General features: G+C 40.5%; 1 protein-coding gene across 1 annotated transcript in view; it reads left to right on the top strand.

Moving 5' to 3' along the window:
• The window catches only part of BMPR1B (bone morphogenetic protein receptor type 1B), a 100,578-nt gene that overhangs the window by 33,964 nt on the left and 51,268 nt on the right, over positions 1 to 15,346 (top strand). Inside the window, exons 3-4 of the mRNA XM_044277602.1 lie at positions 5,435 to 5,537; positions 7,614 to 7,716. Coding sequence (XP_044133537.1) covers positions 5,435 to 5,537; positions 7,614 to 7,716 — 206 coding nt within the window. The remainder of the gene's footprint in view (positions 1 to 5,434; positions 5,538 to 7,613; positions 7,717 to 15,346) is intronic.

Raw genomic sequence — 15,346 nt, 5'->3', positions numbered from 1 at the left:
CTGTAAATGAGGTAAATAAAATAAAAAAACTATTCATGTAATTGATGAAAATGCACTTTAGAGTGAAAAGTATTTTATGACACAACTCCTTTAAAGGAGTTTTCTGGGTCATTTAAAATCCTGGGAGAAGAAAGGCCTCTGTCACAGGATCGGTATTTGGTTAGTATTTTTGCATCAGTATTTGTAATATAAGCCAAAATCAGGATTAGGTCCAAAACACAGAAGAGGCTCAAATATTTGTATTTTACTTTTTCTCTGTAGTTTCTACTTCTGTTTTCGGCTTACAAATACTGACTAAATACTGATGCAAAATACTCACTAATTACTGATCGTGTGAAAGAGGCCAAAGGCAATATATCATAAAATATGTATTACTCCTGTCCTGCAGTGATGACATTGTGACCACCTGCATGTTACTGTCCGTTGATGTGCAAGAAGTCACCATGTCATCAGTGCAGTACAGCAAGAGAGACCGGAGTGGCGGCGCTGGAGTCGCGGGGGATTATCACAGTGAATTGTACTTCTTTTGTTATTTCATCACAACACCTTTTTTCCAGTTTTTTTTTCCAGACAATCCCTTTAAATATTGAGTAGCGTCTTACAGTATATTCACACATGACTTAGATTCCTAAGTTAAATTTCTCACCGATCACAATTGCATTGGTTTCAAAGTAATCAGGTTGAATTGCCTCATTGCTTTAGGGCCGTATTACACCAAAAGATTATATTACCAATTTGTGTCCAATCAGTTGGTGTGTATAACAAAAGATCTGTGTGTGTAAACGACCATCCGACCAATGATTGGTCAGAAAATCTGTCAGACAATCTGTTGGTGTAATATAGCCCTAAGAGTATGTGGAAACAAACTGTTAATGGTTGGAAGGTGACCTAGTAAATGTTAGATAAATGTATAGGGGGGAATCTGACAAGCCCTGGACAGTGACTCCACAATTGTGGTTTCAAAAAGTCGCAAAATTGGGGTTTAAGATTAATTGGGAATATTTAGCTCCAACATTTGGTGACATTTTTCATTTTCATTCCACTTATTTTAGTTTTGAAAAGTGGAGGGGAGAGTGGGCTTGGGGAGCCAGTTGAGCTGCTTTAATCAACTTAGTCAATCAAAATTGACATAATCTCACTGCAGTAAAGGAGTGGTAGTAAAGTGACGTAACATATGAATACAGAATTTTTAGACTTAGTTATGAAAAAGTGGACCAGATTTACTAATCCTGTAGATGGTGTAAGCTTAGACAGGCTGTCTAGACCTGCTCCAGATTTATCCCAGTGGCTCAGGCCGGATGATAAATGCAGTGCAGAAGGGATAGGCACTCTTCTCTAACGCTATACCAACTATTGGATTACTTTTATGGCAGACTTGCCCCCACATTTTGGTGCAAAATGGTCATCTTGGACCTCTACTGTGAACTCTGCCCACTTTTTGCAAAGCTTGTCAGGATAAAGTGTCAAAACCCTAGATGCGCCATACTACACCATTTTGCACCACTTTTTAGGCAGATTTTTGGTGCAGCTAAATTAGTACATATGGGCCATTGTGCACGATTTGCACAGCAACACAGACGCCTGCAAATCTGACTTTAAAAGTTCCCCTTGTGATAAATCTCCCCATAGTGCATGTGGGTATTAGGTACATTAGTTGTAGTTAATAAGTGATATACCCCCTAATTTAATTTAGGATCATTGTAAGTAATATGTAATGAAGCAGCACAGTGTATTATAATCTGAGGTGATGACCCATTTTTACTACTGCATATTACCAGTAAAGTTTTTTTTATTATATATTTTTATTTTTATACAAAAGAATTTTCTCCTGCAGCGCAATCCTTTTCTAAAACTTTACTTATTTGACTTTTCCCACATTGTCTCCGGATTTGCAGCGCTAGAGAAGACAAGTATATCTAACAGAGACTTTACTTTATTTATTTTTCTGCATATTACCAGTGCCTTCATCATGTAATAACCAGATCAATTATTATCAATCATCCTTCAATAAATCACTCCAAATACAACCGGTCTCGAGGCTTGGAACGGGCAGGGACTTGTTGGTGTTGCTTTAGAGTTACACATTTTCAATACTCTGGGATATCAGCCAAGTCTGGCTTTAGTCTGTCTCTAGTGATCTGTGCCATGTGGAAACCTACCCTAATACCAAATAGAACGTTCTCACAGTGTTTTACTGGGTGTTAACATCATTATTAATGGAGAAAACCTGAAAGATTGCTTCAAATAGGATTAATGTTCAGTATAAATATGTAGTCAGAGAGGAAAAGTGATGTCTTTTTAGAAGCAGCTAAGTGAATTTGTAGGCCATGCATCTTTGCCCGTAAGAAGAGGATGTCCTGTTCTGCCTACTCAGGGACATGCAGCTCTCCTTACACCTGAGTGATGATTGCTGACATCACGTTCATAGAATTGTTATTTAAACTATAGCATGTATTTGTATGCGCTTTAGAATTTGGACAGGTACGCTGACAGCCCACAGCGTTGATTTAATACAATTGGACATTTTGTACTTATGTTAACTAAACACCAATGTGCTAAGCTTGAAGGAGGTAACTATTTTCACTGCCAGAGAACTATGTGGGTCATTTATTTAGACGCTGGTCTTAATAACGCCTACAGCTGGCGGTGGATCCTCCAAAGTTATGTAGAAGCACCTCTACATAACTTCAGCGCGTCCATCACCAGTCTAAGTGTAAGACAGCTTCCTTTCTGGCTTAAATTTAGCCTAAAGCAGGCATAGAAAATGATAAATAGGACAGGCCGGTAGGCCCGCCCATAACACGTCCCCTTTTATTAGACCAGGTGTGAGTGGGGAAAAGTCATAGATTGCAGAGCAAATAACCTTTGAGCCACAATCTGCGACAGAAAACTGGCGTATATCACTTGGTAAAGGACCCAGTGCTGCACATGCACAGTCAGTTCTACATTTGGTTTATTCTCGTTAGAAGAATCATTAGCCTTTTTGCTTCTTTGCAGTTTAAAGAACTAAAACACTACAATAAAATTCCATAGGAATACGGCTCGACTACAGTAAATACAGCCAGCATACAGGGTTGATCTGTGGTGCAGACTTGCAGTGCATAAGACTTAAGGACACATTATTATTACTATTCTTTATTTTTATAAGGTCACTCGAGACAAAAACTAAAAATTTATCCTTTGACCAAAGTCATGGAGCTATACATATATTTTTATTAGATATAGATATAGTTTCATTCACCTGAACGGTGCCATTACAGAGATCCTGTGCTGTCCCCTACTAGGCCGCAGCTGAAGCCTGTGCTGCCATCTACAGAGCAGTGCTGTCCAGAGTCAGTATAAGGCCTCATGCACACGACTGTAGTTTCGGCCCACATCCAATCCACATATTTTGCAGATTAGATGCGAATCCATTCATTTCAATGGGTCCACAAAAGATTCAGATGGTTGCTAAGAGATGTTGCTTGTAAACCTTCGTTTTTCTTTCACGCGCATGAAAAACGCATCAAAACTGATTGCACCCGCACGGGAAAAAATGAAACACTGAACACAATTGCAGACAAAACTGACTGAACTTGCTTGCGAAATGGTGAGAGTTTCAGTGAACGCATCCAGAACGCATCCTGACACAATCCGTATCGTTCGTGTGAAAGAGGCCTAAAGGTGTGATTTCTTCTCCCAAAAACTCCCATTTACTGGCTTAATTACTAGTTCCTTTGTTATAATACGGTAGACCCTGTAAACCGGACAACCAGTATATATACTAAGAGTAGCAATAGCAGCTCTGGTCTTAGGAATCCAAGTGTATTTCAGTAAGGCAGATGCTGTTACATCTCTTGTAATGTTCATAATTTCAAGGTGAAGAAAGACTTGATTTTAGGCTTCTAATGTTTTACGACTCCGTTTCAGAGACCTTTCTTCACCCCAGGTGAAATCTGTCTCTGCAACCTTAACGGGAAGCTCATGCCTTGCCAAATTAATTTGCCTGTGATGTAATTCAGACAGTGTTTAGGTGACCGCTTGGGGAAAACATTCCGAGTGGCCGCTCTATACATTATAATGACAAACCAGCTCTCATAGCTCCATATGATTTAGATATTTCTTGCCACCATTTCTTTAGAGCTCATACTAATGAAGGACTAGACATGAATAGAATGTGTGCATGGGTGGCCCTGTTACAGTCTGTTGTCAGACTGTGGGAAATGCCGATATGTCATTCAACTATGGACAGGTGGACAAGGCTTCCCCTGCTTAGAACATGATATGTCTCCCTAGTATATGACACATATATGCATATCACTGCGTCTCCCAGTATCACCTTTGATATTGCCATAATTAACCTGCCAGAATATACTGTCAGCAGACAAATCTTGTCATACTTTAGCATGCAGGCTATAAAGCTTGATAGCATAACCTGTCTTGAGTCTACTTAAACACATGCTAAGCATGCTTTAAAGCTATAAGCTCCTGTAATGACCTGTAAAGTGGCTGATTTTACGACCTTTGTTTTCCAAGAGGCACTGCCAGCAAATCAGTGAAGTCACATATGGAAAAACTCAGATCAGTTCCAGTTCTATTCACTGCTACAAGAGGCAACTAGTGGTTCTGTCTTGACAGCTGAAATGTATTGGTAGCCTGTTGGGCATATTTACTTATATATCCCATCTATTTGTCGTATACCAGCAGGTGGGAGAGCAAACAGCTGAGCTCACATAGAAATCGGGCTGACTGACTACTGCTTGTCAGGACCACCAATGCGGGCTGTCTTTATATATAAAATGTACACATTAGTTTACTACTTAAGTTCAAGAATTTATGTCAGCCTGGCCGAGTTAAACTGATATAGCAGTATATATTTTTTTTAAGGCAATTGTAGGTTTAAACTATCTCACCAAATTTTCAGTTATTGTTCATAGTATAATACTATAAAATAGGCTTTGTACTATATGTATATAATGTATCTCTTCGCTTTTATGACATGTTTGTCATTTATTCTGCTGTGTTTTCTGGGTGAATCAATCTACATAAAAATACATCTTAAGCCCGGCAGGGTATCTGTATAGATAGAAGTGGTCACAGCTGCAATTTGGCAACTGTGTATGGGGAACCAGCGGGTTTGACTACTACAAATCATGCAGAATAGTGGCCAACTGAAACAAAAAGAGACCTCTCCCCTTCTCTCGGGGGAAAAAAAAAATCAGAACTGCTGGGCTGTGACCACCAACAGCAGGAAGAAAGAGGACAAGCATGCAATAAATACATAATAGAATCCCTGCAGGTACTACTGAAAGATGGGGAGGACTTTGAGAACAGTAAGCCATTATAGTACTTGGAAAATTTTCATTTTTATCTATCTGAAGTTGCTATGTTCCTCAAAAGCAAAATAAACGCCATGTATCACCTGGAGTTAGTAACCAGTATTGGCTTTTCACAGGACGGATGGTTACTGTTTCACCATTATAGAAGAAGATGAATCTGGACTTCCTGTGATCACCTTTGGCTGTTTAGGACTAGAAGGTTCAGACTTTCAATGCAGAGTAAGTTGATGATTATGGACAATGGCCACCACTGTTCTATTGAAAATGTTCCTTCTAAAGACATCTTCTATAAGGCATTGTCTTGGCACCTGTAATACTTATGTAAACAGATACCTTTCAAGCAAATTGGGATCCTACAGTGTCTATCTATCTTTGAGTAGACATTGTTTCTTTTGGTCCTTAAATTAAAGGCTCATTTCCATATGATCTTTGTAGCATAAATGATCAGATGACAAAGAGACGTTCTGTTGCACAGCTGCACATTGGTGATGGAAAGGTCTTTACACAATGAGGAGATCTGGGGGCTTTGATTAGATCGCTCATTGTAAAGGGACAAACAACAAGTTTCTGGCCATTAGTATAAAAGAAGTTAATCATTGCAGGACATAATAAGGACATCTGTGTTCTTGACATCCTGTGGAATGCGTTCATATAAGGCATCCAATTCATGATTGATAATAAGAATCATATGCACTTTTGACCTAATTGTATTTCAGCACAATTATTAATTCACTGGGCGATAGATTGTACTAAAAGTGTTCCTTTTGTCTAGTTTCCCACACCCTTGGTGGTATCATCCTTTTGTTTCCCAGATGTATTTTATTAGGACATGATTGTCTATGTGTGGTCATAAGAGGAATGCTTGTAGCTTATAAGCACTCATAAACCTGTTTTTTAAAGTGAAAATTTAATTTATTAAATTGCTAAGAAACTGGGGAATGAATTACAAAAACATTAACTATCCTTTCTTACTGCCTCCCAAAACTATAAAGGGGGCAGATTTACTAATAAAACTCAACAGAAATTTGGCACAATTTGTACCAAAAAACATGGGTACATATCTTGCACCACATTTCTTCTTATTATAACAGTTTTATACACTTTTCCCATCTTTTATAACAGAGGGTGTGGCTTAGTGGAAAAAAGGTATGGCTTATATGTGACATTGTGGGCCAAAAAATGAACCAAAAATTTGGCACATTATTTACTAAAACTAAGCCAACAGATAGGTGGTGTTAGGCTAGACTGGACGGTCTAAAAGTGTGTGATTTTTCAACCAGCATCAATCACTCTGATAACTCTGGTAAAATTTAAAGTGTAACTGTCATATTTTTGTTTTATTTTCTAGTTTATTAGAGCTAGGAATGTATACCTGTGTTAGTCTGTCAATGATTGTCAAAAGTTCTGTAATTACCTTATAATAACAGCTTTCATTAATGTCCTCTGTCCCTTTCCACTGCTCCCTTAAAAGACAATTGCCACGGCTTGTCTGTCTCTGGCTAAGAAGACAGGAAGACAGAGGGGCAGTCCTTCACACTGCATGCCTGCATTAGGCTTCAGAGTGAGGAGGTGTGTCTCTCAGTAATCCAATCTGATTGGCTGGCTACAGCAAGTGTGAATGGGAAGTGAGGGAAAGCAGTTTTGGCCTCAGAGAACTGGCAGAGGAGCCATCTTGAGAAGGTCCTCATATTGTAAATGTTTAAACAGCCGTAACTAAGGGAAAAACCCAATGAAAACAGTTGTATGTGAAGAAACAAAAGATTGGTTTATGCATAATGCTGCTGCAGCAGTAACTTATGCAAAAATTTATTTTTTGATGAAAATAGGACAGTTACAGTTTAAGACTAAGGGGGTAAAATATCAAGGTGCAACTTTTTGACCTTCTTTTGAACTGTCTGCTAGGTTTGCTAGGTTTTATGCATCAAATGTACAAAATGTTGCACCCATTTATAAAATTTGTTGCGCAAAATACAGTTATGGAAGGTAGCCAAAGAACTACTCAGTGGATTAAGATGTCTGCTTTAGGGATGACATTATCCTGAATCTCTCAGGTTAACAAATTTACAAGTAAAAAATCATATATAAATTAATTTGATCCTAAATTAATATTCTCTTCTCTCAGTAAAGTTTCAGACTGATGGTAATAAAAAAAATGTACTAAAATATATCTGTTATGTTAATATTTATGAAATGAGGAGGCTTATTAATTAGAATATATGTAACTGTGTTCTCAACATTATTTGCCATTTTACTAAATCTTTTCAGTAGCATTAATGTAGCTCTGTTTTATTACAGGATACACCTATTCCACATCAAAGGAGGTCTATTGAATGTTGTACAGATGAGGACTTTTGTAATAGAGATCTTCATCCCACTCTGCCCCCAATTAAAAATAAAGGTAACACAAAGGCACATTTTACCACATAGCTTAAATGCTTTAAGTTATTATAACTAGCCTACAAGGTCATTCAGGGTCTGTGGTTGTCCCTTTTTTTGTTTTCCCTATCATTCAGAGAACTCTTAGACTGGGTGCACATGGGCATTGCGGGTGACGTGCAGGAAAAGATGCGGGTGCGTTGCGGGAAAACGCACGATTTTTCCCCGCGAGTGCAAAGCGTTTTAATGTGTTTTGCACGCACGTGAGAAAAACAGGCATGTTTGGTACTCAGACCCGAACCCGGACTTCTTCACAGAAGTTCAGGTTTGGGTTAGGTGTTCTGTAGATTTTATTATTTTCCCTTATAACATGGTTATAAGGGAAAATAATAGCATTCTTAATACAGAATGCTAAGTAAATTAGGGATGGGGGTTACAAAAAATAAAATAAAAATTTAACTCACCTCATCCACTTGTTCGCGCAGCCCGGATTCTCTTCTGTCTTCTTCTTTGATGACCAGGAGGAAAAGGACCTGTGGTGATGTCACTGCGTTCATCACATGGTCCATCACATGATCCATCACCATGGTGGATAAGGTGAGTTAAATAATTTTATCTTTTTTTTAACCCCTCCATCCCTATTTTACTAAGCATTCTGTATTAAAAATGCTATTATTTTCCCTTATAACCATGTTATAAGGGAGAATAATAATGGTCGGATCCCCATCCCGATCATCTCCTAGCAACCATGTGTGAAAATCGCATCGCATCCGCACTTGCTTGCGGATGCTTGCGATTTTCATTCAGCCCCATTCACTTCTATGAGGCCTGCGTTGCGTGAAAAACACACAATATAGAGCATGTTGCGATTGTCACACAATGCACAAGTGATGCGTGAAAATCGCCGCTCATGTGCACAGCCCCATAGAAATAAATAAGTCCGGATTGAGTGCGGGTGCAATGCGTTCACCTAACGCATTGCAGCCGCGCGGAAATCTCGCCCGTGTGAAAGAGGCCTTATTGTTCATCAACATCTGAGTTCAAAGTCATCAATACTTTGTATGTCCCAGCTTTTGTGCAGCTTTCACTACCAGAGTCACAGAAGCTTCCATAGCTGGACAATTCTGACTTGTTACATTTAAGAATTCTAGGTCTCTTATTGATGCTCTTCCAATTTTCATAGATTTTCATAACATCCTTGTTTTTTTATTTTTTATATAATATGTAATCATACAGTTTTCCAATGTACATGTTTTTAACATCCTGCATACATCCATTTGTTATATCATGTAGTTGAACCCTACATGCAGTAAATTTGGCGAGATAAACGGGAAACAAGGCGCTCATAGGGTAGTAATGTATCTGTAATTGCACTCACCTTCTGGTGTTTGTGCTTGTGTCAGCACAACACTTGCAAAGGCGGGGGGGGGAGTAAAAATTCGATCCAGATGAGGTATGCTGCCGGTATCTTTCTCAATCCTTGGAGTCGCCAGTACTCCAGAGGAGTGATGTAGAATACTGTGAAAGGGCTGTGTACTAGCTTGTACACACTGTGATACCTTTTGGCGCAAAACCACAATAGCGAATGTCGTCTTTTTAGAAATATTTATTTGTTCAGGTGACAACGCGTTTCGGAGTAAAAAAGCGCGGCTACACACGGACAGGACTCGGCACCAGTAATTGGACCAGCCCTGTCAATCGTGTATACCCGGCCCCTAAGACTTGATAAAGGAGTATTTTTACTCCGAAACGCGTTGTCATCTGAACAAATAAATATTTCTAAAAAGACGACATTCGCTATTGTGGTTTTGCGCCAAAAGGTATCACAGTGTGTACAAGCTAGTACACAGCCCTTTCACAGTACCCTACATGCAGTAGAATGGTATATCCCATGTATCAGTCCTGTGTAATGTATCAATGGCCTAACTGAAACATGGCATCAGTCATGTGACACTCTTCCTGAGTCACATGACATACATGTGCTGGGTCACAGCACACTTCCGTGTGATAACTAAATAGGACTAGTGGTAGAATCATAGGGGGTAGTTACTAACAGAAATATGTCTATATTAGGCGTATATCTGGCTACCTCTGAATACCTCTTTAAAGAGGACTGTCACCTCTCATGACATGACTGTTTTAGGAAATAATTGTGTTACCCCTGCAATAACAATTCAGGAGTATCTGAAATATATTCTACATTATTCAAACCAGCACCTGAATCTGAATATTTTTGTAATTGCATGCTATGCTGATTTATTCATTGAGCACAGCATTTGTTGTTTGCTCTTGACATTTCTTGTCCACCTCACTGAGGTGGTCGCTTAAGCTCAGTTTAAATTTTCAACTGCCACCAGCCACATCTTCTGTTAGACGCTGTGGCAGTTACGGGGAAAGAGCACAACAGAAAGAACACCCCCCCTGGGAAAAGACACCCAAGGGCGGATTGGCCATAGACCTTACAGGGAAATGTCCCTGTGGGCCGATGCCCAGGAGGCCGTCAGAGCCCTCCTAGCGGCCAGCGAGTGGAAGTTTTTGGGGATGTATTTTCTGCTGCTGGAAGTATTTTGTGATGGACTGTGGCATTTGGCACTGTTGTGATGGTATTATGTGCCACAATATGGTATTGCTGGCCCTGCCTTCCATCTACAAAATGGGGCCACTTTTAGTAATTTTTTCCAGGGCCACTTTAAGTCTGCCCTTGCACCTCCCTGACCTGTCAACCTGAAATAAATCTAGCAGAGCAACTGCTGCAGTGAATGGTGAGATCTCTGGATCCATGTGAGGTACAAGGCTGGTTCTTGCTTGGTTAGAAATGCGTTGTCATGTACTATATGATGTCTGATTTTCATTTTTTACCTCAATCGTGGAATAACCCTTTAAGGACCATTTTCTCTAGTACTACTTAAATAGTACTGCAGATAAGGAATCCACATCACTGTTTTATATCTTCATGCTGGTCCCATTCCGCTGTTGTCTGCTGGCAAAGCTGCGCTAAAATACATAGTCTGGACTGCTGAGGAGTCCTCTCTATTAACCCTTTTCTCCATGGAGGTTTTTCCGTTTTTGCATTTACTTTTTACGCTCCCTGCCTTTCTAGAGCCATACCTTTTTTTTTTTCCATTCATGTAGCCGTATGAGGACTTGTTTTGCGGAACAAGTTCTACTTCTCCAATGCCACTATATAATATTACATTTGATGTAGTGTAAACATTCCAAATGGGGTGGAATTGGAAAAAAAATGAAATTCTGCTACAGTTTTACAGGTTTTTAATTTACAACGTTCAATATGCGGTAAAACTAACCAGTTACTTTCTTTCTCCAGGTCAAAACAAATCTGACAATGCCTTATATGTTTAGTTTTTCTTGCATTTTGATACTGATAAAATTATAAAAACCTTGAAAAAAATCAGCTTTATATTATTTTTGTTGTTGCTATATCCTGACCCCTATGACTTTTTTGTAGTTATGTATATGGAGCTGTGTTAGGGCTCATTTTTTTGTGAGGCGATCTGTACTTTTCATTGTTACCATTGACAGGTGTGTACAAATTTTTCATCACTTTTTAATTATTTTTTTGTGGGAAATGAAGCAATCAAAAATGGCGAATCGGCCATTTTGATGTTTCTTTCCATTTTATCTTTCCAATTTTTGTATGTGGCGATACCCATGATGTGTATTTTTGGGGTGTTTTTTTTTATTTTGGCCAAAGGGGGGTGATTTTATATTTTTAAAATTTTTAAAAACTTTCTTTTTTTACACTTTTTTTTTACACTGCTTCCCTTAAAAACTGTTATGGCTCCCAGCATCTGCATAAAGAACATAATCGACCATTAATAAAATACACATGACAGAAAATAGCACTGAAGTGAGGCTTTTCCCACAGTGTGGAATTTTTTTTGAACATCTGAGAAGGTTTTCCCTGGTCAATAGCCTCTGAGTAGGGTCAGAGTGCTGAGGAAGTTGGGGTTAGATTCATGACTTATTTGCAGGTCAGATATAATTGACCTTCGCTGCAAGGTTATGTTAAAATTAAGGGTTGTGGAAATCTTAGAAGATGTGAGGGAAAGCAAACAGAGGGGACTAGTGAGACAAGTAACAACAGTGGCAGAAATGTCTCACTATGTGGTTATAAAGTACAATAAAAATGTGAAATTACTGTAAAACAGTACATCTATTGACAAGTGTAATAGGTGAAGTACTGTACATAGCTGGCAATGAGATATGCTAGAATGCAATATTGATGACAATGATAATGTTTCAATACTCACCAGATACCTCTGTGCACAATATAGATATATCTGCTACCCATTTAGCAATATTAAAGTGCTTTTAAATAAATTCACTTCTTACACTAAGGCTCTATAATATATAATTGACATACTAAACATTACTGGAAATCTTTACATAAATTAATTCTTGTAATATAAATGGGAGGGGCTGGGGAGATAATGATAAAAGTCCCTCATAACTGGCAGCCGTGGTGCCATGATGTCTGGCTCTTAGGTTGACTAGATGTTAAATGGGCACCAAAGTAGTCTGAGGAATTACTGTCAAGCAGATGTATTTTACACATAAAGACTATATTGGCATATTGGTCAAAGTATCGGATTCTACCATTTATTATATTTATTCCGGAAGCTTCCATTGTGCTAGTTCAGAGCTTCATATAACAGGAAAATATTTTGTCTATTTGCTTATATTTCTGTCTGTGAGAAGAGAGAAATACAGAAATACAAAGGACAACGTCAATGCGTAATTACAGATTGGAGAGAAAGCGGGTATTTCATGTTCTTTTTTCCCCATTGTTTACCTATAGAATTTAGGGGCCTAAAGACCCTCATACAGTACACATAAGAGAAAAGGTGACTGAATCTGCCAATTTTGATGGGACTGGTCGAGTTTCTTATGCATCACCATATGATGCAGGGCACGCAGAATTTCAGGGCAGACAAACGGCCACAGATCTGGCAATTACTTATTTGCATCTTCCAACTGAAAATACATTTTTGCTTGACCAGCTGAACCCTCCTGGGTAGACCTCCAAGTGGAAGAATACTTACCTGCTTTGGGATGCTGGGAGCAAAGCAGGTAAGTATTCTTCCCCTTGGAGGTCTACCCAGGAGAGGAGGTTTGCCAAACAACTCTCCCATACACTCTCCCGGGGCTCTCTGGCCTCCTCTCAGGTCCCTGCATTTAAGCTTTAATTTTGACCCTGCTGCAGCCAGTCGCTGGCCACAGTGGTGATCTGCTCCCCTTTCGTCATATGACCATTTGTTTGCCAACCCAGCAAAAGTCCACAACTGCTTTAAGTCATGTAGACTATGTTTACATGTTCAAGACTTAGGCATATATTTAAACTTAATTTACATGCCACACCACCTAAACAAACTGTGGAATAATTAACTTACTTCAGATTTCAAAGTCCACAGCATGTTCATTCAGAACCTTGCCATGTGAACATGACCCCAGATTGCGGTAGACACTAAGCGTACACATATATACTGAGCTTAAAGTGTAGCTAAGTTTTCAAAAAAAGTTGTGCTTCTTTATACAATCATAACTGTGAAGGACAATCATAACTGTCTTTTGTGGGCATCCATAATGTCTTTTTCAGCCATATTGTTCCCTCTTTTAGGTGCACAGCTAGATGCATTTCACCCAGAAGCAGGGATGGCTCCCTTCTGCCAGCACTGTACTGCTGTGACGTCCTTTCCCTTACTTCCCACTACGTCGTTTTTTTGCTCCAGAGCTTACAGAACAGATAAGGAGGGAAAGATCTCATGTGCCAGTAGCCCCCCTTATGTGCCAGTCACTCCCCCTATCACTCGCCAGTAGCCCCCCCTTTATGTGCCAGTAGCCTCCTATAATGTGCCAGTAGTCCCCCTTATGTGTCAGTAGTCTCCTATCATGTGCCAGTAGCCCCCTTATGTGCCAGTAGCCCTTCTTATGTGCCAGTAGTCCCCGTTATGTGCCAGTAGCCTCCTATCATGTGCCAGTAGCCCCCCCTTATGTGCCAGTAGTCCCCCTTATGTGCCAGTAGCCCTCCTTATGTGCCAGTAGCCTCCTATCATGTGCCAGTAGTCCCCTTGTGTGCCAGTAGCCTCCTATCATGTGCCAGTAGCCCCCTATGTGCCAGTAGCCCCCCTTATGTGCCAGTAGCCCACCTTATGTGCCAGTAGCCCCCCTTATGTGCCAGGATTCCCCCTTATGTGCCAGTAGCCTCCTACAATATGCCAGTAGCCCCCTCAATGTGCCAGTATCAAGTGCCCCTGTCCTTCCCACCCACCCCCCTTATGTGCCAGTATTATAGTGCTATCTCCCCCCTCAATGTGCCAGTATTAAGTGCCTCTCTCCTTCCCACCTCCCCCCATATGTGCCAGTATCATGGTGCCATCTCCCCCTCAATGTGCCAGTATCAAGTGCCTCTCTCCTTCCCACCCCCCACGTGCCAGTATCATAGTGCCAAACCCCCCATGTGCCAGTATCAAGTGCCTCTCTCCTTCCCACCCCCCATGTGCCAGTATCATAGTGCCAAACCCCTCATGTGCCAGTATCATAATGCCAAACCCCCCCATGTGCCAGTATCAGGTGCCAACCCCCTCCCCCATGTGCCAGTATCAGGTGCCAACCCCCCATGTGCCAGTATCAGGTGCTAACCCCCCTCCCCCCATGTGCCAGTATCAAGTGCCTCCCGCTCCCCTCATGTGGCAGTAACAGTCGGGTATTTATAAAAAAAAAAAACACTTCTACTTATCTCCATGTCAGCGATGCGATGCAGCCTCTTCCAGCCTGTGTCCTGCGCTGTATGTCCATATATGGAGTCAGTGCTTGTGTATTTCTGAAAAGTTTCTGCTGGGACGCGAACCCACAACCTTCTGTAACAGAGGCAAGGCACTTAACCACACAGCTATAAGAGCTGCATAGCCACTGACTGGAAAAATATGAGACTTCTACTGCTCTGTTATAGCTTTGATAGCTAGTGTACATCCATACACATGACAGATGCCCCAGCGCACTCAGCTCTGCTATATCTCTGTATATGATAGCTGCCCCAGCACACCCAGCTCTGCTACATCTATACACATGACAGCTGCCCCAGCACACCCAGCTGTGCTACATCTAAACACATGACAGCTGCCCCAGTGCACTCAGCTCTGCTATATCTCTCTATATCTATCTACTGTATAGTAATACTTAGAGATATATAGATATAGCAGGGCTGAGTGTGCAGTATCAAAGTGCCATAGCACACTCAGCTCTACTATATCTCTATATATGACAGCTCCCCCAGCACACCCGGCTCTGCTACATCTATACACATGACAGCTGCCCCTGCACACTCAGCTCTGCTATATCTCTATATATCTATCTACTGTATAGTAATACTTAGAGATATATAGATATAGCAATGCTGAGTGTGCAGGGGCAGCTGTCATGTGTATAGATGTAGCAGAGCTGGGTGTGCTGGGGGAGCTGTCATATATAGAGATATAGTAGAGCTGAGTAGTTTTACAACAGCTGGAGGGCTGCAGTTTGAGGATGCCTGATCTATACACATAACAGTTCCCCCTGCACAGCTGGGGCAGCTGTCATATAGACATATAGCAGTGCTGGGTGTGTTGGGGCAGATGTACACTGTCTATAACAGC

This window comes from Bufo gargarizans, chromosome 1, assembly GCF_014858855.1.
Source record: "Bufo gargarizans isolate SCDJY-AF-19 chromosome 1, ASM1485885v1, whole genome shotgun sequence".
NCBI classification, from domain to species: domain Eukaryota; kingdom Metazoa; phylum Chordata; class Amphibia; order Anura; family Bufonidae; genus Bufo; species Bufo gargarizans.
The sequence above is the reverse complement of the archived record's forward strand: the minus strand, read 5'-3'. Positions and strand labels throughout refer to the sequence as shown.